Source organism: Simochromis diagramma, unplaced genomic scaffold, assembly GCF_900408965.1.
Source record: "Simochromis diagramma unplaced genomic scaffold, fSimDia1.1 OVJJ01000131.1, whole genome shotgun sequence".
NCBI lineage: Eukaryota > Metazoa > Chordata > Actinopteri > Cichliformes > Cichlidae > Simochromis > Simochromis diagramma.
In genome coordinates, this window is record NW_024387200.1 from 3342284 (window position 1) to 3367413 (window position 25130).

The following is a 25130-nucleotide window of genomic DNA, read 5'->3' on the forward strand; positions in this document are numbered from 1 at the left end:
GAAATATCTGTTATTTCTAAATAAAGTTATAATGTTCAGTCTAGAGATCACTGCAACATCACTAATTAAATAATTTTAATCAAATAAATTCCAATTCACTGCACTGGCTCTGGGGGAGCCATTACTGCAATCCAGTTAGATGTTAACTAAATGAGGTTTCAACTATACTGAATGGAGTTTTCCTGCATGAAACTATCCACAATGGATAGTTGTAAATCAGTAAGCATGTGGAAGGTAAAATACCTGTTGTCCAGGTTTTCCACAAGGACCGGCCAACCCACGTGAGCCACGGCTGCCCTGTAACATAAATGCCAGTTAACAAGACAAAAAGGGGCATCAAATGCATCAAGACAAAAAGTACTGTGCAAAACCTATTTGGTACATCGGAGGCATTTGTGAAAGACTGTTTACCTTTTAGTGCCTAAACCTGGTACACGGCTATAGTAAATGGTTTGTACTTCCCTTTAAGAGAGCAGTACAAGAGACTTTACAACAAGTCCCATTAATCCATGCACACACAGATGGTTGCAAAGATGACACACTCTGTGCTGGTCTAATTGGTAGCAATCTGGAGTGAATCATCTCGCTGAGGGGAATCTGACACGGACCCAAACAGATGCATTTACGAGAAGCCAGCCATTAAATCCATAATCTCATTAATGGATGATCTGCGCCATCACCTGAGCACATGCAAAAATACACCTACCTTGTCCCCTTGGAATCCACATTCTCCCGGCTCTCCTGGCAGGCCAACATCCCCCTGGAAACAGAAATAAACATAAAAAATAGTGTGAATGCTAATAAGAGAAAGATTCTATCAACAAGGAGCTATGATTAGCACATGCTTTATAGCTTTGCCTTAAATGTTAGCTTTCTCAGGAGAGAGATACAATTTTGTGATTTGTCACATTAACCATTCTTTTGTAGAGAAAGGTAGTAGTTTGAGAAAGACATATGCAGATCACCTTATCACCTTTCAGTCCTTGTTCCCCTGTATTTCCAGGTACTCCCTTAGAAGCAAAGAAAAAAAGCGCTGTCATGTTTCCCTGTTCACAAGGGTGTATTAAAGATGGACACAGCCAGACCTGAAAGATAAGTCATGATCTCTGTGCTCTGAAGCCTCAACAACAGTCACCAAATGATTTTTTGGTGCTAAACGTTACTGCATTTGCTAAGAGTGCAAAATGCTAAGTAAGTAAAAGCAAGCAAACGTAGTTAGCAAGCTGTATTCATAAACAGCACAAGCGCAACAAACAGACACGTACACAGCTACACAGGGAAAACTGTTTTGGTTTGAGGCTGTATGCTTTCCAATGCAGTTTAGTTTGCCTTTCTAATATGGTAGTGTATCGGGATTGACCACCAGTTCCTTTAATGGTCACTCGAGGATTCCCCCAACACTAAGTCTGCTATTTTATTAGTCTGTATTAATGGGCGTCTGTGTCTTGAACTGGTAGAGCTTATGCATGCAACTTGCTAACCTAGATTGCTAGTGTCAGCTAACTTAAAACAACCTGATACCCTTGACTAAACAGGGTTGTTTCTGGCTCCACAAAGCTAAAACAGTAATGACCAAAACACTAACACTGAGGATTCAAAATACAATCCAAAACCAACTGGTGTTATGGTGGCTAAGTCCATCATTTACATACATCTCTGTGGACTGACTCCCTTTTGGCTGTTAGTAGAAATGGAGATTTTTGGCACTTCCACTTGGCTTCATTTTCAGCCCAGAGATTGCCGCTTGAGGAACATCTATTCTGTAGCATAATTAATCCCAAGACTAACCATGTCTGACCAATGTAAGCTTAGCCTCTACTGGAGGAAGTTTTGAAGGCCAATCACTAAAATACCAAAATGCATACAACTTATAGTTAAAAATCCTCAAAAACAGACAGAGGCAAAACAGTGAAACTGGAACATTTACCTTGAGTCCTGGTGGTCCAGGTAATCCCATAATGCCAACAGGGCCCATGTCTCCCTGCAAACAATCACACCAACAGCCTTAAAACAATGTCCTTTGGAGGCATTTTGTTCAATAGCAAAACAAGTGTTGTTTTAAATTCATAGCAGATGCTCATAAAGAAAGAAAATAAATAATACTCCACAAAAAAGTTGTTTCGAACGAATTTTAGAAGGAAGAAAAATGAAAAAGCAGAGAGCAACAGACAAGGAATCAAAGTGCATAAACCACAAAATATAACTTTATGAAATCAATTACAAGGACTGCACAACACTCACAATAAGACCAGGGACTCCACATGGGCCAGGAGCTCCCAGCTCACCCTAGGAGGAATGGAGAGGAGAAAGAACAAGAGAAAGAAGAGATACAACATGTGCACACTCAGGAGCATAGAGCTGTCACTACGAGATGCGATTGAATGCGGCATGTTTCTATATTTGTTTTGTTGATTAGTATTTTCCTTATCCAGAGAAAATGTTTTCCTCCACTCTATCTCAGTTTAACACTGAGTAAGCGACTTGGCACTTAACACACAGAGCAGATTGTTGCCCAAATGATCTACCCCACAGCCACATGCTATGCCTACATCCTCTCCAAGCCACGCATCCAGTACAGAGATGGATGACACACAGCCCAGTGTGGCCTTCCTGTCGCTTCCTTTCTTTCTCTATGAATGAAAGGAGATGGATTTAGCCAAATGGAACATCCCCTCTTCTCTCTGGAGAGAGAGGAAATGAAGCCAGGGGGACGCTCTCAGAGGTCAGCCAATCGCAATCTAACACTGACCCAGTCAATCACAAGTGGTGAGGGTCAAGCTAAAGAAAGATGAGTGGCGAGTGAAACTTGCTGATGGTGCCCTCATATCAGTATGGATAATGATGAGTGAGGGAGAATGCCAAGATCTGACTTAGTCCTGAGTAAGTATAAAATGTTCCCGCTTTAAGTTTTGACTGTGTTAAAAACTTTTTCAGAAATATCCCTCTAGGTTACTTGATGTAGACTATTTTTAATTTAAGTGCTACATTAAAATTTGTATGAATTGCACCTGTTTGTTGCACTACAGCATTTTGTATGTAATCTTCTAAATGACACTGCAGTGTGATCGTTATGCGAAATCAGATTAAATCTCTGTCAGGTGTAACATTGTGGACTTCAGGGACAAATGGGAGAAAATGGATTCCACCAATCATGAGTAAATCGTGCAGGAATCCACATCTTTTCACTTACTGGGTTCCCATCAGGGCCAGGTGGTCCCCTCTCTCCAACGTCACCAAGAAAGCCCTGAGCACACAAAGAGACAGCATCGTCATGTAACCATAGAGAGAGAGAGTCTTTATTATATTCATTCTCTCAAAATGCCCATTTTGATGTTGAATGCATTTAGATATCACACGGGATGTCAGTTAAGTTATTACAGCAAACACTGGGGATAAACAAAGTGTTTTTCCAAAACGGAAGTTTGCAGAGTAAGGCCAAGTTATCAGATGTGCTCCCAGCATTTTCATTCCCCAGAGACCGGCAGGAAATTCCATGGCTGACTGTTTCCAAGCGACGAGTGTCTGTGTGTGCACGCGCTGGCAGGGATTGCTCAGCAGCCCGCGAACCAAACCCCCAGGACGCGCCTAAATGGCTGAATAAAGCTGCTTGGCCCAAGAATTGCTGACTGTGCTCTTTTTTTTGCTTGGCGCTCGTAATTCCATTATAGAGGCAGAACAAGAGGAGTGATGCAGCCAAGAGGCCACACGCTCATCGTGTGCTTGTCAGTATGCCAAGGTCAACATGCAACCCACTGCACATTACACCTCAGTACTTGCCTATGGAAGGTAAGTGTTAGGGTTAGGGGAATGATAAATGGCAGAACTGCGGTGAGGTCACTTTTATCGTGTCTACAGAGGGAAAGATCAAAAAGGGCTTGAGTCTTAAACAGATGGCAAAGATAGGGGCTGCTTGTGTGGCAAACGATCATTCCTTTTTTAGAAAATTAGGCAAAAGTGGATCAAGAAATAAACAGTAATTGGTGCAAAAACAAGAAACACGGAAAAGTTTGCTGCTCCCAAACTGTCAATAACTCTCTCAGTTTTGATCAGAAACACATGCAACTCTTTTTTTTCTCGTGCCGACAGTAAATCTCAGTGAGGATTTAATTATAGGATCTGTCCAATGAAAGTCTCTTCTCAAAGCTATGTGCAAATTCTAGCCAGTCATTCTATCTGTATGGGTGACACAAGAAAATGGGAGCAGTTTGATGTCATTCAAACTCTGAATTCAAAAAGACAATTTTCATCACACATATTCCCATTTGATAGAATGTGCCAGCTCTTTTGCTTGTCTGGTTCTCTTGCACTGCTGCTGAGTCAGGATGGAAAACAAAAAAAAAAACAACTTCTTACACAAACTGACCTCACTTTTCACCACAGAGGAAGAGAAATGGCTTGCTCATGACTTGGCAATGAAGGGCTTACTCTTAGGCCTTGGCATGTGTCGCTGACCATTGCAGCATAATAAGACTGAAAAATCGTGTTCAACCGGACTAAGCCTGGGAAAAATATGTGATTCATACAAGTGGTTATGTGCAGTATTAGTATTTTCCATGTAAGCTTGGAAGGACGGGAAATTTGCTTCCAGGCGCCAATGACGATAGACCTCTCTCGTCTGTGGGTAGAGCTTCCAGAGGGCCAAACCCACAACTGACACATTATATTAGCCTATCAGTCTAACGCAACACAAGAACAGTAATAAGCACACTGTTTAACACAGAAAGTTTCCTAATCAACTTCAGTCAGAGAAAATTAATTGCACTGATCATGAGATTTATAGACAGATAGCATTTTTTAACATTAAACTAGCAATAAGCTTAGTGGGAATATGATTATAATCTTCTGATATGTACTAAAGGAATCTATGCTTCCTCTTAGACTGTAGTAGGCTGAGTTTTTGTGCCTCATATATGTATTTACGAGTAAGGCCAGGAGGGGTTTCACACTGAACTGAAGTCTCTGTCAGAGTAATGGTCATTTAATGGGCTTTATAGTAGCTCTGCACTGCAGTAAGGTCCCATAGATCACAAACACTGTCATTGCCATAAGGCTACATTAATAACTGAGAAGTATGTTGAGAGAAAACTTTACCGGCCTACCCATCTTGCCCTTCTTCCCATGAACACCAGGAATTCCCTAGGAACAGGAAAGAAATGGATAAGAAGAAGAGTACATCATTTCAAAACCTGTACAACATTCAGCGATAAGACTCAATCTATCGGGCGGTGTGTAGTTTTGATGCTCCTCACAAGAACAAAAATATTGACCGAAAGCAGAGAACACCATTTCTGCTCTTGAAACTTTACCAACTGTGGGGGGGAGGGGATAAAATATTCAAATTCCATCCTTCAGCTTGGTATCAGCAGATGACAAAACAATCTCAAAGGGTCCATTTAACAGCTGTTCTGTAGTTTTCTATATTATTACATCATGATCCTCAGAAGTGTTCAGGAGAAAGTTGAAATCTGAACTTCTGATAAACAGAAGAGCTATAAAATGGATCATGAGGTGAGGTTATTTCATCAGATAAGACATTTGAAGCTCAACTTATTGGATACAAAATTGCGCATTCATTGTTTTTACTCAAGAGTAATGGATAGGTTTGCCTAGTGTGGTCTTAGTGTTTTGATCTAATGCCCTTGTTTTATTCAAGTAAATCTAATCTGGGTCTCATTTCCATTTCATCATTTTTGGGACATAATGCAGCCCAGTGGGTATTCTCTCTCAAAGCCACTAATACTCACTCTCTCGCCATCAGGACCAGGAAAGCCAAAAAGCCCAGGGATGCCAATGTGACCCTGGAGAGATAAATAAAAGATGGAGTAAAGGAACAGATAAGGCGAAGATAGATGGAAAAGCAAAAGGTGGATAAGGGGACATAATGAGACTGAGCAAAGATGCTGGGCATTGGGTAGGACTGTCAATAACACTAACACGTGTCTAAAAATCTTTATAAAGCCTTCAGCTGTGATGGGTCCATCTGCAACAGTGCTCTGCAAGGTTTTTATTACAGTTGAGTGGTCTCGAAGAGCCAAACCTTGAAGCAAGTGTATATGCCCATGGACTGCATGGTGCTGGCTTCCACGATGTAGTCCAAGGGCACATACCCTCACATCAGGGATCTCTGGAGATCTTCGTGCCAAACCTGCTCAGTGGAAAAGTAGAAATAACAATGACATGAAATGAGAAGCTTACATCTGGATGCATTATGCAGCACAGCTATAAAGTTTTATGATCTCTGGCTAGCATTACTAAAAACTGTATTGACTCTAACATACTTTAAATATATGAAGAAAACCATCTGTTACCATTATCGTCGCGTTAACGGGGAAAGATGAGCGGTGTTTATGACACTGGCTGTTTTATACAACCACACTGGTTGGGTAATTAAATTAGCATGATTTTCACAGCTCATTTAAGGAAAGCGAAGGTCCAACAGAGAAGAAACATGCTGCTCTCCCCTGTGGCCATCAGTAGCTGCTACATGAGGGAGCATGACAAAAACAGGAAACATTAAGAAATGGCAAAAGACTTGCAAAGTACCATAGAGAGTCTTACAAAAACACACATCCCAACACCACCACCAAGAAGAACTGCAACATCTACTTACCCTCACCCCTTTTATCCCCATTTTTCCTGCAGGCCCAGGAAAGCCCTAATTGTAATAGATAAAAAAACATATTTCAGTAGTTACAAACAGCTGCATTCATCTGAGATGCCATACAAGTAAATTTATATATTTAAATCGGCTGACTAGTCTACTTAACAATTAGCATCCACCTTTTGGATATTAAATTTTGTATCCTCTTTAAAATTCTGTTTAGCATAAACCCTGACATTTGCAACATTAATGCTTCAGCAGCATTCACATCTGTTTCCCAGAAACACTGTCGTCTAATGCACCGGCACAGAACATGACTCTGCAACTATAAAGATCAACTTTCTGCTCAGGAGAGCTCCCAACAGCAAATTGTAAAGTCTTGACATAAACATATAGCCCTCCTGATTCCCAGCCTACAGATGGTAGGGGGTGCTAAAACCTAATCCACCACACATCTCTAAGTTCATATAGGGGATCAGGGAGTTTTGGCATAGTCAGTGCAGTAAAGCACAGAGGCAAACACAGAGACCTGTGCCTGAACACTAAGTTATCTTAAACATTCAAGGGTTGTAAATGAGGGAATAGCCAACCAGTTGTTTTTGGAGTTTAAAGCTGAGATAAAATAGATTTCTAATGTGGAGAAACTCTAATACTTCCCAGCTTTGACTTCTTCAGTTAGACTACTCCTAGAAGTGAAGCAAGGGATAATGCTCAGAGTTTTAAAGGACAGAAGAAGCTTTTATTGTGTGCGTGTGTGTGTGTGTGTGTGTACCTGGGGACATGTGGCATTAGTCACACTTTTATTACCTTTTCTTTCTTCAGGGTATCGCTTACGATAGAAACCCTTTTGACATTTTATTTTCTCACAAGACCAGGGGCATCCATCGCTGAAATTCCACCACAGGTAATTTTTCTTTTCAATCAGCAGCTACACACTTTTCATTCTGAGTTATCAAATTAGGTTTTTTTGTTGAGGCGCCGGTTTCTGAGATTTTTTTATAGTTTTGCTACCATCCAGTATTATTACATGTAATTATTTCCTTGCTTAAGAAAACATAAGAATTCAATGCTCCGCTGTAGTTCTCAGTATATTCATCATTCTGACAGCAAGTAAAAATTACAAGATGAAATCTGATTTGTTCAAAAGTCCCAAATCAGCCCTAATTTTTCAAAAAGTTGAATTCACAATAGAAAAGATGTGCCGGCCTTCATTTATTGTTTTATTTCCACGTGTGTCTGTGTGTCTATGTGTGTATATATATGTGTGTGTGTGTGTGTGTGTGTGTGTATCCCTGCTCAACCAGTGCCACAACTCTAGATTTACTGCACCTGCCTGCCAGGATAGCCTTTTGCCCCAGGGCTTCCATCATCTCCCCGCTCGCCCTGTGGAGACAGAGACAGTAGAGAAATACGTGCTAGAAGAATGCAAGAGACTAAAAAGCAGGAAAAGGAAGGAAAAGAGGACGAGGAAAGGAAATATTCCTAGAATAAGGGCCTCTTTTGTGCACAAATGATTTCTGCTGCAGCCTCGCTGATTGCAGTCCTAGAAACTTAGGAAACAGAGTAATTAAAACTGTAAGCAGACATATTTATGCCGTAATAAACAACAGTCAGTTGGTCCTATAGAGGAATTCAAAACCTCCAAGCTTTTCAATAGAGTCCTATTGTTTAGTCGAGTTGCCTAAAGAAAGAGGCGCCACTACAGACATTGCCACTCTAACCACTCAATTAATCCAACAGTAAGTGCTTTTATAATGTGGTCAAGCTTGCATGCTGTTAAGACTACTGTGAGCACAGCTCTGCATTGGTATGTTTATCCTTATCGACACACTGTATAATGCATGCGTCATCCCTTCATTGTGGTGAGACCAAATGAAATGCATTAATCAGAGAGTAACATTTAATTCTGTAAATATGGGAAAAGAAAATTACTAAATTACTTAATGAAGGAATGCAAATTACAGGCCCTTCATACACTATTCCTGAAGCTAACCATACTCATTTAAAAGTGAGGTTTCTGCATTTTCAGATTCCTGGGAAAACTGGATTAATATGTTAAGACAGGCTAGAAGGATAATGTCATTAAAAACCATAATCAGAGAAACAGCAGTCATTGTTGCAGCCCCCCTTAATATTACACACACTCTAGAATATACTGCAGTCCAGTAAAATGCCACCACTAACCAGAACATCAGCGCTAAAGCTATAATTAACTCCTCGATGGCAGAAACTGCAAAAAGTGCATTACAGAGATTCAAAAGGTGCCCTTTAAAGCATAACCGTTAATTGGTTTGCATTAGACTGTACAGGTGCAAAATAAAGCAGACACCATTGGTAAGTAAAAAATATTGCACAACAGAGGGTTAAGATAAAATAATAAGTGTTGAGCTAAGGAAGAGCAAGACATTTTTCCACAATTACTAAGCTTTATCAAATGGCATATTTAATTACAATTTATTTACAAATATTGCACCCACACATGTACACAGCCATAGAAGTGATATTACACACATTCTTAACTCCAGAGGGCAATACATAAAAAAATATTTCGTTCTTACAATCCTCACTCTTCCCATTGTCCACACTTAGTTAACCTCCAGGTGGAAGTAATAAGTCAATAAGCAGTTTCTAGCTAATAAAAATATGCATGTAAACACATTCACGTGTTGCATTTATGAAAACATATCATTTATAAGTGTTTTAAGAAAAATCTATAGTTAACTATTTCACTATCAGCTTAACGTTTGGCACAGTTTACATTATCCGAAAAAAGTGCTTGAAAAAAAAAAGAACTTTAAACCTTTTTCTCCTTTATTGTGACACGATGCAATCTTCTAAGAGATATTTCACAGGTTTTAGATTCATGAAGATGGGAAAGGACTAGGGAGGGGAATGATCTAGAGTCTTCAAACTATTTAGCCTACTTGCACCTCTGCCAAAAAACTCCCACTATTTTCCCGCCAAGATTCCCAAATGACTAATATCTAACATCTCTAGTCACCATGTGTAAAGACATAATCACTGCTATTTTTTTTTTTTAATGAACCCGGGTGTGCCTCTTTTACTAGTATTTTTCCTCTGTCACTCTCCCTTTCTCCTGTTTTGTTACTATAAATGGAAAGAAATGCTTAAGCGTTATGGGAACTGTCTCTGTAGACTCTTGGCTCTTTTACTTGGTAAGTAAACATACTGTGACAAACAGCTAACACAAGCTGCAGCCATCAGACAGAAACATTTTTTATATTATACATGACAAAAAATATATTATAGAAATGCTATGATAAATGTCACAAGTATAAAAGTAAACGGACTAGGCTCTGAAAAATATTTATATATCAGTTTAACTAAAATCAATATTTGAAAAAATTGACTTTGAATTTAAACCAGTACTAAGTTAATAGGTTAAGCCTCTGTGTCTCCCTTTAACAGGCTCTATGGACCTCTATAAAAAAAAATAAGTACAGTACATCCCTACTAGAAAATTATATATTTTAATAAAAGCATATTTTTTTATAAAAGTGATATAAATGATCACAAAAATGCAATGTCAAATCTAAATCAAGACGTCTAGAACAAAGACTTTTAGGCAGATGAAACCAAAGTGGAGATGTGTCAATGCAGAGCGTCATATATGGTGAAAATCAAACACAGTAAAAGCACAAATGCCTCACCCCAGCTGTCAAACATAGTGGAGGAGGAGTAATGGTTTGGTTCTGTTTTACAGCCACAGGACCTGGGCGCTTTGCAGTGTTTAAGTCAACTATGAACTCCTCTGTATACCAAAACATTCATGAGTCAAAACTGAGACAGCCATCTGACAGCCAAGCTTGGCCAAAATTCCTCCACAAGAAAATAAGTGACTGATTAAGTGATATAGAAGATCATTGCTTCAAAATATTGCAGCTAAAGGTGCTTCTACAAGCTACTGGGTCGTGGTTTGTATTTAGTTTTTCACAGGATGCTATGCTGTCCTGTGAAAATCTTTCTTTTTTCACATCACAATAACAGACACAATCTCCTTTATTTGGATATTGACACTATGATCAAACGAGGCGCCTGTTTCATTCTGAAGGATCAAACGGGCTCCTCCATGTAAACACTGTGTGAAGGCTAAGAAAACCGAACCTTTTCTCAGCACATGACATTAAACTGTTACCATGCTCCTGTAAAAAATACTCACAGGTTCACCCGGGAGACCAGCAGGACCAGGATATCCTTTTTGTCCCTGTTGACAAAAAAACACAAAAAAAGCAACAAGTTAAAAGTTAATACTAATAATTAATACTAAGTAAAATGATTGTGCCATATAATATTCCAGTCACAATTCCACGAGGAAGTTCAGTGTTAAGTGCCTTGGAGCAAAAAGACTGTTTATCTTGGAAGGGAAAAAGTTAAATGGTCACTTGTCAAATTCAATTAATTTTTTCTTTTCTTTTTATCACCTTGCGTTCAAGAGTGCCTCAGTTAACATTGCAGGGGTTTAAATTATGCTAGTAGTTTCCAGCTGCCTTAGAGAAAATTTGACTTTGTTTTCCTATAAAAAAGTTCAATAAAATGACTTCATAAAAACCTGGAAGGCTTAGCTTAAAAGGCTCCACAGCACAAGCAAACGTAATAAATGTGAAACTAATAAACCACTTATCAGCGGTACTGCCTGGTGAACCCTGAATAAGGCATTTCTTTACCATTTCTACACAAGAACAATGACATTTTATTTATTGTTGTGGCACAGCTACTTGGCTTTGGGTTAGTCTAATCATTGCCACCGCCGCGCCCTGACAAAACAATTCAGTATCATCTTGCATTAATTAAACCAATAAACCAATTAGGCAGTAATGCGTAAAACCCAAAAGGGTAATTAATGGTCACCTTCATGCCCTGTGATCTCAAATGAGCTTGCCAGCTGGCTACAAAATGTATTAATCTTTTCACAATCAAGATCTACGGCAATAAATAAAGACATGAAGTCATCTCTGGGGGGAGAAAAAGTTGATTATCTGAAGTGTAAAGTCATTAGCCACAAGCTGTTTTGGCCTGACAGCAGCAGCACAAATAAACCACAGTCAGACAGAGGCTGAAAAAATTGGTAACTGTGTGTACAGTAAATAAAGTCGACATCAAGAGATCAATGCAAAGCACTCCCGAACCAAACACCAGAGTGTAAAAAGGGACATCAAAATTCTCCCTACACAAACATCCTCTGAGGTATATGGTAGTATCGATGTAAAGGGTCAACTTTAAAGGTTTCTTTACTTAGTTCATGCTGGCTCGGTGAAGGAAAATGCCACTCGATAAAAAAATAATGCAGCTGGGCACATTTTAAAGTTGTAATTTGACTTTTTTGTGCTGACATTCTGTTTTCTGCTGTCTTCTGTGTTTTTGGAGAAAGAGTCTTCGTTAGAATTTAAAGTAAAGTGTGTGTTTTTTTTTTTTTAAATTATTTGTTTGGTTGGCTGGTTTTTTTTTTCCGTAATGATTGGCTGTCCAAAGATAGTAAGTATTAATGGACAGCATGAGTCTGGGTTGAAAGTCTGAGAAAGATTGAGACTGACAGCCACAGAGCCGATAAGTAAAATCTGGCTGGCAGGTTGACATCTTGAACTGATAAAAAATGAAAAAAAAAAAAAATAAGAAAAGCCTTGTGCAACATCTTAGAAATGTGAGCTATCCCACAAACCAATTAAACAAAACTAAAGTTTATTATGTCATCGTGGCGTAAGAACTCATCCTTTAAACAAGCAGACAAAGTAATGCATTCATTGAAGTTTGGTTCATGAACATTCATGAGCTGACTTTTACCAACACTCTGTGATTGTGTCTTAGTTCAAAAGGTCCTCACAAAGAAATAAGCACGCTTTCAAGGACAACTGTCTTTCTGAGATTCATATTTTCTGCACAGATCAAAGCCAGATGTCAGCCGATCGGCCACAGTAATTCTCTCAGACACTGTTATATTCACGTTTTGTGAAACTCCTGATTATTTGTCTATTTATCTGCAGACAAGCCACACAGTGCTGAGAGATGGAAATAATTGATAGGATTTTCGAGGGTAGATGAGTCTCCTGCTGGAGCCAAAGCAATGCAGCCACAAAAGAACAAAAGAATGTGTCTGGGCTTTCCAGCACAGCCGATACAGCCGAGTACAGTAAAAATAGGGAAAAGAAATCTGTGCGTGAGTGTCGTATGTGGGCTAAACAAAAATTGGACCACTTTCACGGCTCTGTAAATCCATTGTGTGACACAAAATGGCAGAATCCATTGTGCGAGAAAAAAAGATGGCAAGGTATCATTATCTTCATTAGTTCTTCTTGTTCATGAAGAGCAAACAGTTTTAATTAGTGTAACTCACACCAGATCAACCCTACAGTCAACAGGCGAAGCGAAGCAGCAGCACCGTCTCCGCTGCGTGAAGAATAAGTAACAGATTGTACTTGGCAGACAAAAAATACATTGTTCTTTCCATAGATTTTTAATTTTATTATAACAAAAAACCTAATCCCACCTGGCAAGCCCTGGGCTTCTTTCTTGGACAAATCAGCAAATAAAGGTAAGAGAATATTTTTTATACGGAGCTGCAGAGCAGGAAGGAAAAAATGTGGAGGAGTGCACACCTAATAAAAAGTTTGAGTGTTGTTGCAGTGTGCCATCATCAGAGCTAGCTGTTTAAATGGAACACAGGTTCAGAACCGGTAGTACTCTTTGCAGAGTTTTGGTTTGACACACACATGCACGAGTCTCTTCTTATTTTACAGCGCAGACCACTGATTGACTCCCAGGCAACCTTCCCATTACATCTTTACACATTTCCCACAGCGAGAAAGGCTGTTTCTGGCAGAAAGCCAAGGGACTGAGAAGAAAACTCAGCGAAAACCGTCCATGAAGCGGTGACAGGTCATAGCTTTACAGGCTGGTTAGACAGACAAAGGAACAACCCTCGAGGTTCATCAGAGGCAGGTGATGGAATTTCAGCGTAATTGTAATACAAAAGTGCACTATAGGGAGTTTTGCCTTACTTAGTACAATCAAAAAAAAAGTCTAAGTCAAGAACAGCTGCAAGCAATGAGGTGTCTCGTGGCTTTCAGGGGAGCCAAGCTGATTGCTTTGTTTTTATTAGCTGGATACAAACTGCATTTTAATACTTTTTAGGGCTGTCAGCAGTTTCTTGCACAGACACGGGCCTTTTAAGTTTAACGTGAACTTGTGTTACCGGAATCTCACCTGACCTTATAACCAGAACAAGAACAGAGGATCTGTTACAGCTATTTAACCTCCGCAAGGATGCTGCTTTCAGCCTACCAAAGATCCACAATTACCATAACTCAGCTGAAAGAATATCAGCTTTTCCCATGACTCCATGTTCCATGACTCAGAAGACGAGGAGAGGCCTTCCTTTTTTTTTCCAGTTGGAGCCTTCCCCACTACTAAACTGAATTGAGGGAAACTGAGCACACCAGATGGTTTTTCACAGTCAGCCCTGTCTGATTGCATAACAAACTGCTGGCGCTCCCGCCAAAGCATTATTGCACTCATATTATTGGGTCCCAAGTGAGAACACGGCTGTGTGTATGTGCATGCGTCTCAATGAGAACAAAAGTTGCTTACAAGGGGTTTCTCAGATTGTGTAACAGCCATTTTTAATTAGCATTCTTCAGGCATCCGATTCCTGACCTTTCTCTGACCTTTTACTGTACCGATGTAGCTTTTACTTCTTTCTATCTTCACCAGAGTATAAATTTGAGAGCTGCCCACAAGAGGAGCAGTGTGATCATATACTGTCAAGTGCAATTTAAAAGAAGCTTTGTCTGTGGATTTTCTTCCATAAGCTTTTATGACTTTGTTTACTGCTGCAGCAGCCCATCGGGTAACTCATCTCTAACGCTCTCTGCCAAGTTTCCTTTCTTCTGTCTCATTTTATCCAGACTGAAAGCCGTGTGTAACCTGTAAACACTTCAAACTATTTCAACACCATATTAATTCAATTCTTTATTTAAATTCCCTGCTGCTAAGTAGGCAGTGCAGGTCGCCTCCTTGAAAAATTCCACATGAATATAATACATCTGGATTTCAGTCTGTGGGTCCTACAGTGTTTCTGAGATTTATTCTTACTGAATCTGGAGGAAGCTTTGGAAATTAGAGGGAAGAAGTGTCTGTGAGGTCTGCTGGTTACTGGAATGAGCCATAGCTGCAGAAGGCAAGTAAACATTTTTCTAACATTAGCTGCTGTTGTTAGGAATGAAGAATTAGGTGAAACCCTGGCAAGGACAACCTCCAAACCTAATCAACATTTCTCATTGACACATTTCCAAAGATTTCAGGCTCTTTAATCATTAAAGAGCGAGGCTAGTGACATTCTACGTTTTTCTTAATATTAAGAAACTCAATGAAAAGACTTAGCTAGAAGTCGCGTAGACAGGCTTCATTCCTACAGTGCTGCAGTTATGTAAAACTATTATTGTAAAACAAATTCTATGCAAAAGTACGATCAGATTTACCATTTTATTTGTACACTGTGCATAGTAAGAAATCCCGACAAGTGCCAGACCACTTGAGATGTGCAATTACTGTGAGGGGCTTGGGAAAAGGCCAAAGATAAAATGAACAAGGCCACTGAGAAAACACTCTGCTAACCGTCACTCTCTGTCAGGATAACTCAGCGCAGTGGTATCCAAAGAACGTTAAATAATGCTGATTGCGAACAAGACCAGATCACAGCGCTAACCCACATTCATAAGTTGTCCTACTTTTTTAGAAGTACTGCTCTCCAGAGTGAATGACATAACAACCGAGGAAACCATGTAAAACTTTTCACCCGGCAATCTTTATTTTCCCCTCAGATGCCTTCATTATATTTTAGGCCTGCGACACAGATGATGTAACAGGCCTGGTATTCAAATATTTCATTTTCCAAACCAGTGGGGAGCTAGAGCACAGGTGTGCTCCTTGACTTCTGCATTATGTTAGGCTGTTTTCCAAACAAGAACTCAAACATTCATGTTTGGCTGAAAGCCCCACACAGACCGACAGATTCCACCTTCAAAGGCAAGAGAGCTAAAGAGCGTTCATTTGATTTACGGATCCTCGTTATACAGGACTGAGTCAGTCCTTCATTCTTGATGTGTCTGATTTATGTGTGAAAACACTGTCAGAAAGGAGAAAGAATGGACAGAAACCAAGAATATGAACTTTCATGGAAGAGAATCAGCAAACTGTGATGGCAATTAATTACTTCCTGGCAGATTTACAAACAAATACATACACAGTTTCAGTTTGTGAGCCAAAGCAGCCGTTTTACCTTTCGTCCGTCTTGGCCAGGCAGCCCAGGGGGGCCCGTGACACCAGACTCTCCCTAAAATGGCAAATGAGGACACATTCAGTTTATCGACATATTTACATGCCTATGTCTGCGGATAATCCAACAGATTTAAGGAAGGAAATGTGATAATGTGTATACTTTTTGTCCTTTTGGGGGTTGACCAGGGGACAGTCCAGGATCTCCTTTTTGTCCCTAGAACATAAAAAAGAGAAAGCATTAATTTTTCATGACGAGTACAACATGTTCTAGTCTGCCAGAGCTTTTTATTGCACAAATTTCAACACTGATCCTCACAAGGTGCAGAGAACTTTGAATTTTATTTTTAGACTTATATAATCAAAGAGTAACAAGTTCATTAAACTTATTGGTGGTTGTATTTACGCAACTGTGCAGTCCATTTATGCCCTCCTGTGACTCAGTTTACACCAAGCTAGGGAGAAGCAATGGGGAGTGACTGTGTACATTCTTCTCCCTTTTCGGGCAGTGGGGATCCTGTCAGTGAGGTCTGGGTCAGCATTCAGTGTTCAATTTTAATAGTGAAAGAACTGCCATGTAATTTTTGCAACCATGTCCAAGTGGAAGCACAGTATAGCATTTCCTGTGTTAGTGGTTATCATAGTGGTAATCAGGTGATGTGATAAAGCACCCAAACGGTACAGCTATAATCAAAGAGGTGATTGAAAATGCTGTAACACATTACATTTGACTCCAAGTGTGGAAAGTGTGGAAATAAATCATTGCAGCTTGCAACCAAAGCCTGTTTTCAAAGAAAGTAAACTTCTTATAGCAAATAGCAACAGCACATTAGCATATGAGCATAGATGGAAAGTCATGCATAGTTTTAAAAGAACACTTTTCATTTTTGTACTGGATAATTCCCCCCTTCACAGCATATCGGCCCATTTAAACTTGCATGTTTGTGTCAGTTACCACTTGGCACTGAATAACCTCTTGCAGTTTCTCCAGACTGATTTCTTTATAGTGCACGGAGCAACACGCATATACAAACACTGTCTTTTCACTCTCCTTGAACTAGATTATCTGAAGGGTTTAAGGGTTGGAAAAAGATAAGGAATTAGTTAATAACTTCTGCAAGCTCAAGACCTTAATAAGCACTTTTACCTTCTGCTGATTTATCCATTTTCTATTCCTTCCTTTTCATTTTTTTAAGCCTAATGGTCAGGTACTTACAGTAGCGAGTAAGTGAAAATATTTTTGATTCAATTTATCATAATTACATCTAAATATACAAACAAACAAAAAAACAGCATAGCGTGCTTTCATTTGACTGGCTCGGTTTTTCTAAGTGCAGCGAACGGGGCCAAATCAGACAGTCTGCAGTTTGACGGTTATGTGCAAATGAATCAAAATGAGCCAGCTCAGGTTTTCTGTTCCAGATAACGCATATTTACTAAATAAGACCTAACAAAAATATAATAGGACTTTTTTCTCACAGTTATAGCAGGCCAAACCAAGATATGAGTTTTGGAAAACGTTGTAATTGGATGCATTCAAATGGATTAGGTACGGACGTGAAGTATGGGCAATTTCCGTTTTATTCCAACAAAGTCAAACAAGGAGATCCTTTTATGATAGCAGCCTGACATATTGTGGAGCTAAGCAACCCTCTCTGCTGACAATTGAAATCAGCTGAAGAGCAGGCTGGTGTCAAGTACATGCAAATGATTGAGACAGAGAAACTTAAAACTGCTGTTCTCTTTTGAAGGGAAACAAATGGCTTTTCAAAGTGGTAGAAGGAGCCAACAGGATCTGACCTCAGACATGCAAACTACGTAAAATCCCAAACAAGCATTGGATGACTAGGAAAAAAGAAAGAAATATCCTCAGTTAGAATATGGAGAATGAAGGAAATGTTTTATGCCACATAAAAAGTTTTGCCATTCATTTCATTTCAGTTATATTATACTATCCTGCCTGACTGCAAGTACTTGTATCCCTGAGGGGTTCTCGTTACAGTTTTGCCGAAGGATAATTATACTTTATTCAGCGCTAGCAAGGCCAACTGATGGTCACACCAAATACTCAAAAACACTCAAGTTTCTCATCTGACTAATATAGCACGGTACACTTCAATAGTTGTAAATATCATTTTTTTGTAAAACCTTCTATTTCATTCCAGTATTGTTTATTAGCTATTAACAATGTAATTGTTGGTGCCAAAAGTGTAGCTTGTATAAAAATGAAACAACAGTGCCAATGTTCAATGTGGTGGATGGAAACATGACACCCAGAGCAGAGAATTAAATAAAAAAGTTTTACTCTTTTAATGTTGTTTTATTAGATAGACTAACATGAATAATCTTCTAGCATAAGTCATGGCAGTCACTACTATTTAAAATGTAGATGTACCTTCATTCCAGGCAGTCCAGGACGACCCGGATTTCCATGGGGGCCAGGAGGACCCTAAAAAACAGAGATTCGTGTGATGAAAGATGACACAGAGGAAATGTAGTCATTAAAGAAGCAGCAAAAGAAAGAAGTCCTACATGTGTGCTATTCACAGATGTGCAGTTCACAATTTCAATGTGTTGTGAGACATGAGGTCCTCTCTGCTTGAGTATGGGTGCCCTGTGCCTGCTTGTCCAGATACGATTGTGATTTTCCTCACCTTTACACTTTTCCGCTGTTTTCTGCAGTCCCACATCATATTGCGTGGTAACTTTGTGCCACAAACTGTAGGAGTATTAAGACCTATCTCTGCCAAATATTTTATCAAATGCGCCATCTCCTACAAAGCAGGGGATGGTAAAGGAAAAAAGAACGAGGATACAAGTTTTAGTTTTCAAGTTGAACTTATTAAAAATTCAAGCAGTCTGCAAAAAGAGAATGTTTGGAAAATTAAAGCCACGACTTCCTGAGGCTTTCAAGTGAAGAGTCTTCAGTTCATCTGCACCACACCTTGTGCGGTGGGGATGAAATGCTGAGCATTGGAAAATCTTCTCCAGCAAAGTTGAAAGCAATGAAACATGTTGAAAAGGCCCTGAACAGGAAGCTACTGTAACTTCAACCAGTTCTTTGAGTTGTAAAGAGTTTCCATGAGTTGTGAAGAGACACATTTCCCCCCCCCCAAGCTGGAGGTGAAAGTGAGGGATTGAATTACTCTGAGTAAAATAGACAGGGGCCAAAAGGTGTAAGTGTACGGTTGGGTAATCCAGCCAGTTTCTGTCTCTGTTATTTATCGTGCTGTATTATCACACTGTGGAGAGTCCACAGCCTGGACAGTTCCCCTCAAACTGGCCAGACCTCTCCCCAAGCAGACGCTTGCTGCTGGACATATGGAGACACTTAACAGAAGCTCATCTACAGATTTCCTCCTCCTCTTCTAGTCAGACCATTCTGCCTTTCAGCTCAATATTAAAACGTATGGAAGTCATTAGCTTCAGATAGGAAGCAAGGACGAAAGAGAAACTGAGAAAAAGAGAGGTCAGGATAGTGTATTACAAATTACATTCTCACAGTACATAAGGTAAGGAGGCCTAATAATGATGACAAGCTGTTTGGGTGATATCCCAGCAGGGAAAAGAATAATAAGTAGAATGCATACATTTGTCAAAGTGCCTTCACATTATTAATTATTAAAATGAGCCCTGACAAGTGGTCATTTAGAGACCACCAGCACATAACCGCAAGATAATGAATACTAATAAGATATAGAAGCACACAAACACACCTGAGGTCTGCAGATGAAGGGTACCTATGTGCCAGCACTGTGACCAGGTTTATGATGTGGGGCAAGGTTTTTACAGGAGTGGCGCGTGGAGTGCTGCAGTTTTATAGGCCATTAACCCAGAACAGACCTGCTAACGCCTTCTCTGGAGCACAGGGACGGAATTACTAGCTTTTATATGATGCTTATGCAATATAATGTACATTAAAAGATCTTAGCTTATTAATTTTATTGAGTTATGAGCTCGGGTCCTAACTGAGCACTAATTGTTTCCCCAAGATCAGTGGCACGGTCATCAGTACAGCTGGTGTTGTGCAATGACTAATCTGGCCCCAACAACTTAATTTGCAATCATCAAACAGGGTTCTTGTTTCACATAGAAAACAATGTTGACCGACTGAGCCTGTCTGTGTGGAGTTGACATGTCTGTGGTTAGGACTGAATTCTCTTGATGTGACACTGGCATATGGTCAGTGTTTCTGTTGATGTTCAGGATCATTTCATTGGTGATCAACAAACTGTTCAGAATGTCAGTGTCTCTTAACTTGAATGTGTGAAAAATAGCAAATGTAATCTAGCTCTTAGTCATGGCTACAAACGGAGCGTGTACCCTGCATAATCATAGTCGATTTTGTTGTGATTTGGCGCTATATAAATAAAATGGAATTGAATTGAATTAATCAGTTCCATTGCTGACCCTGCAATTTGTGTCAGAATGTATCAACCATTCTTCAGGCAATTGTGCAAATATTCTCAGTTTCACAATAACCCAGCATTGCATACTGATTATACGCTGGCAGGTCAGTTTGTTTGCACAAAGCCCTCTTTGATCTTCTCTCAAGCCTCACATTCAGTGCCAGGTGATCTTCGGCACCCTGCCAGGTTTACGGCTGTGTCAAGGAACATGGATGTTTTCACGTGTCAAGACGTGCTTCAAGGTGGTAGCAGCGGTGAGACTGTCTGCTCGGTCAGACATGGCACCTCGATGTCAGAGAGGTAAAGCCTTAATAGTGCAGCGATATTCCAAACGTTGTAAAGTTTATGATGGGAAAAAGAACTACACTTTCCCGGAAATGCTACACTGTTCACATATTTTCTGCAATAGCAGAGCAGCTTCTTTAATATTGTGTCTCCCTGGAACATTTGGTTTATATCTGACCAGAAAGAAGGTGAAATTTGATCTGCAAAAGATTGGATTGCTCTTTTAACTTGAGAAAATGCTCTTACACACTCTCTATTTCCCCATGCCTTTTAATTTCCCATAGGTGACCAGCATCTTATACAGCCAACTGAATCTGCAGTTGCTTACATCCTGCCTTTTCCAAATATCTCTTGCATGAAAGATATAACTCTTGAATTAGTGATGAAAATGTTTCAGACAGAAAATTCTTGAAAAATGGACTAACTGTGGCAACTGTATGATAATTCTGTAAATTTAGCCGTACACAGTGTAGAGACTCAAGTTTGAATTCAACCAAAACAAAGTCACTAGGCTTCCCAGTCACACTTGGCCTTGTTTCCACACTGAGTCATTCGTTTTTCTACTAAACACTGTTATTTTAAGTTTAAACTTTTTTGACAAATGGGCACAAAATGGGGCCAAAAAAGCAACTATGTTTTGAATTACATGGAAATGAACACCAAATATAAAATACAGCAAACGTCAGTTTTAATCCAAATGTTTATAACGGATTTACTAGATCAGAGTCCACTTGTTAGCTTTCTGCAGGTCATGCGTGTAGCCGTTTGGTATTCCCTCTCTAATCGTGTAAACCAGGACGGTTCATGGAAACGTTGAAAAACCTGAACTGCACCCTCGCAATCTGAGTCAGCGTGGCCTATAGTTGGGTCTCGAGAGCCTGATGATGAATGAGTTCTATAGAGGGTATGGAGTACAACTGGAGAGAGCTACTGAGCTCCAGACAGGGTCTTAAATGCCTTTAATAAGATGGGGACAAAGCCCTCTTTCTTCCTTGTTTAAAGAGATTGAGTTCCACAACCCACCCCTGAGGCCCAACTGCAGGGTGCAGTCTCATAGGCTCCAGTAGGTAGCTGATATGCAAAGTCTTTAGATGCACAAGTGCTCTGCAGGTACACTTTAGTGGCAGGTCAACAAAAAGACCAGTATCACACCACTGAAAATGTTTCCTCTTTCATTCTATCCATGGGTGGTGAAGAAGTAGTTCACAGGTCAGAAACTACACAAACACCCATCAATGACAATGTCTTTGAGAGAAATTATAACAATAAACCTTCCCTTAGGACAAATCATGCCCCGGTGTTCTTTCACTTCTTAAATTTCTTTTGAAAACATGAGCTTAAAATAACATCTGTACCTTCTCTATTTGATTCCATCAGTTCTCGAGCTACACTGAGTCTAGAAATTAAAGACATGGCACCAGAAGACTTATACTCATTGGAATACAATAGAACTATTCACTGACATTAACTTAGGACCCATGCCTAATTTAAGTACTGTTAATGTGCTGCAACCTTCATTTTTCTCAGCGTCTATTAAATATCTACATGATGTGATCCATTATATTTTAACCCACATATGTGTAGGTTGTGTTTGCTTGCTCTAAAGCTTTGCAAACGGACCTTGAAAACATAAGGTCAGCTAGATCAAACCCAGAGCCAAAGCGAACTAACAAGTGACTGAAAAATCTTCTGTGATCCACTGAGCGCTTGATCAAAAGACTCAAAAGGTCATCCACATCGGTGAACAGCTAGTGGTGTTATCACCCTATCATTAGAGCATTATAGAGATTTGAGCGTGAAATGAACTGTAGAAGAGCCCAGAAGGGGAAGAACGAAGAATTGTGGGTATTTGTGGTTAAACTTGTCACTGGTTGGATTGACTGGGAAATGCTCACCCGTGGGCCCCTCTTGCCCGGCTTTCCTGGCAACCCTGGAAGTCCTGGCAGACCCTAAAAGCAAAATATAGAAGTTGTCAGTGTCAGAGTGAAATACAGAGGAGGAAATAGAAGCTGCTGCCTTTTTTGTGTTATTTTAAGAGAGTCTTGAATACTCTTGAATAATAAAAGACAGCAAGTTTGGAGTTTTCAAAGTAAAGAAAAACCTTTAAAAGCCACTCAAGCTCAAGAGTCAATTAGTAAAAACATGTTGAGTTTTTTTGTCCCTTGGTGAAGTTAGCTATAAGTTGCAAAGCACTCGGGCACTGAGACGCTGGCAGGCATGAGGATATCTTGTTAGAAACTAATGTCTCACTCTCCCTCAGCAGCCAATGTTATTTCAGCCCAAAACCACTAAAGTGCATACACTGTAACTCTGAGTCATTGCACTGGTTGGGAGGTCGGCGCTGGTTCCAGTCACAGCCGATCACATTAATTATAAGCATCAGCTAGCTTTGAAACAATTTCATACATGGATTAGCAAAGTCCTGAAAGGTCAAACTTAATGAGGGGTCAATCTGAGGAACCTGAGTTTGCTTGAAATGTTAGGATTGTTACTTATTTTCCCATTGTTCAAGCAGTTTAAAGCGGAAAAGAAAAAAATAGACCTAAAACAGCCCGAGGCAGTCCTGCTGAAATTGGGATACTGTAATAATGTCAGATGTATGGAGCACTTTGGTCTGTCTCAGCCAAGACCACAAGCTATAATTATACTATTTCAGCCTCCGTACACTCTGGAAATCCAAATGTCTTTCAACAACTTTTAGATTCTTTAGATTGCAACCATCAGGCTGTCCACACATGATAAGTAGACTCAGCTGTAGTCGCTGCTAGGGTCAGTGCCAAGGCAGTACTGGAGCTCATGTTTTCAGAGAAGTCATTAGATTGAAACATGACTAAAATTTTAGTTGTACGCCTCCACCAACCAGTCAAACTGCAGTTTGCAGAAAGGGAGGAATTTGATAAAGTATCACATTAATTCAATCTGTCAAAAAGCTGATTGGTGTAGAAAGGTAAGCAGCAAATATGACAGTAAGCAGTGCTTCAAGTATAATATCACCGCAAAGAAGCAAAAAATCCTAAAACATGGATGCTTTACGCTCAGGCAGCACAGAAGGGCCAAACAGTCACCACCAATTTGACCTTCTGAGAACAAAATTACATCATGTAACATTCGTCACCATTAGTGTATGTATCTTAAAAGTGGTGTCAGCATTCTCCAAAAACCACATGATAATTTGTTTAAAAAACCCCCAAAACAAAACAAACAATACCAAACAATAATAAACTATCCAAATGTCTCCAACTTCCTCCTAAACATCCAGCTTAGCTCATGGCTAGCTACTGAATCGTTATTTACAACATCAGAAAAATATTATGACCCATTCACTCACGTTCCCTAATCGCTATCATATGTTCCTCGATTAAGCGAAATTATTTATCTCTTACACTTGGAGCAGCGCATGTCGTTAACTCCCCCGGCCACCCTCGCATTCTGTGCCACTCGAGAGAGAGACTGCTGCTGGCGCTGTAGAATTTTTTTTTCCCCTCACAATCAATTAATCATTTGACAATTGAATATCCAATCTAATTTATATTCCGTTATATAATTAGAATATTAATTGATAGCCATTCTTAATGTGCTCCCAGGGTGACAGATACTGCCATTCCATCAGATAGCGCTGTCATACCAGAGTGAAACCCTTGCCATCAGTGCGCTGATGAGGCAATAGCAGACTTCAAGAGTTATACTACTGTTATATTTTAGAGAGACAAAGTCTACATATTTAGGTCGGAGGAGTGTAGATGACAAGTTTTCCAGCCAGGAGATCCGACTCTGTTATCAATCCAGGGCTTTGTTTTCATTAGCCGATTAATTTCGTTTGCACTTAATTTTTTTATTTTGCTTACAATCACTGGTTTGGTTAGGCATCAAGAACTTTTCGTTAGATCGATGGATGGATGTCTTTACCTGAGAATATTACACGATGAAATAAATTATGATATTATTGTATACATCGGTGTTGAAATAATTTCATACAGGGTAACATGAAAAAAAGATCACTTATCTAACTGAAACACTGAACTTTACAATGACATCGGTATTCTCTGTATTGTCTATTTTTTTCTGAAATATATGTATATTTATCTGATTCATGTGAACAAACAATATGTATCTCAATGCTCCAAAAGCTTCAAGATCCAAATAGACTCTGGTTCTTCGAAATTAAAACCTTCTTTTATCATCTAATCATCACTTCAGATTAGATTTATACTTTATATTTGAGCCTATCATAACCACATTTTCAAAACAAAGTTCGTGAAACTCCTGTAAGCAGCCCACTTACGTCAGCTGTATCCCAGCAGAGTGGCATCAGAATTTAAAAATAATAATAAATGGCACATAAGATAAGTTAAATTGGACTATAAGCCAAACTCAGCAACTTGTTCAGACAACATAACTAGTAAGAAACGCAACAATACAATTGTATTTATTATTGCCCTGTATGCAAGTGTAACATTTATATTATATTATAAGGCCTTCAAATATTTAGTCCCAATAGGTAACTGGGCACAAGTGCTTTATCCCTTTTTACCTTTGACCCTGCTTTA

General features: G+C 39.5%; 1 protein-coding gene across 2 annotated transcripts in view; it reads right to left on the reverse strand.

Annotated features, from left to right (window-relative positions):
* col27a1b (collagen, type XXVII, alpha 1b) overlaps nucleotides 1-25130 on the reverse strand; it is a 64166-nt gene that overhangs the window by 28989 nt on the left and 10047 nt on the right. For both annotated transcript variants that reach the window (XM_040050408.1, XM_040050407.1), the window contains 15 exons: nucleotides 22479-22532; nucleotides 18285-18338; nucleotides 16053-16106; nucleotides 15894-15947; nucleotides 10782-10826; nucleotides 7931-7984; nucleotides 6611-6655; nucleotides 5745-5798; nucleotides 5092-5136; nucleotides 3191-3244; nucleotides 2242-2286; nucleotides 1928-1981; nucleotides 966-1010; nucleotides 707-760; nucleotides 244-297 (listed from right to left, as the gene is read on the reverse strand). In XM_040050408.1, the coding sequence (XP_039906342.1) occupies nucleotides 244-297; nucleotides 707-760; nucleotides 966-1010; nucleotides 1928-1981; nucleotides 2242-2286; nucleotides 3191-3244; nucleotides 5092-5136; nucleotides 5745-5798; nucleotides 6611-6655; nucleotides 7931-7984; nucleotides 10782-10826; nucleotides 15894-15947; nucleotides 16053-16106; nucleotides 18285-18338; nucleotides 22479-22532 (765 nt within the window). The remainder of the gene's footprint in view (nucleotides 1-243; nucleotides 298-706; nucleotides 761-965; nucleotides 1011-1927; nucleotides 1982-2241; nucleotides 2287-3190; nucleotides 3245-5091; nucleotides 5137-5744; nucleotides 5799-6610; nucleotides 6656-7930; nucleotides 7985-10781; nucleotides 10827-15893; nucleotides 15948-16052; nucleotides 16107-18284; nucleotides 18339-22478; nucleotides 22533-25130) is intronic.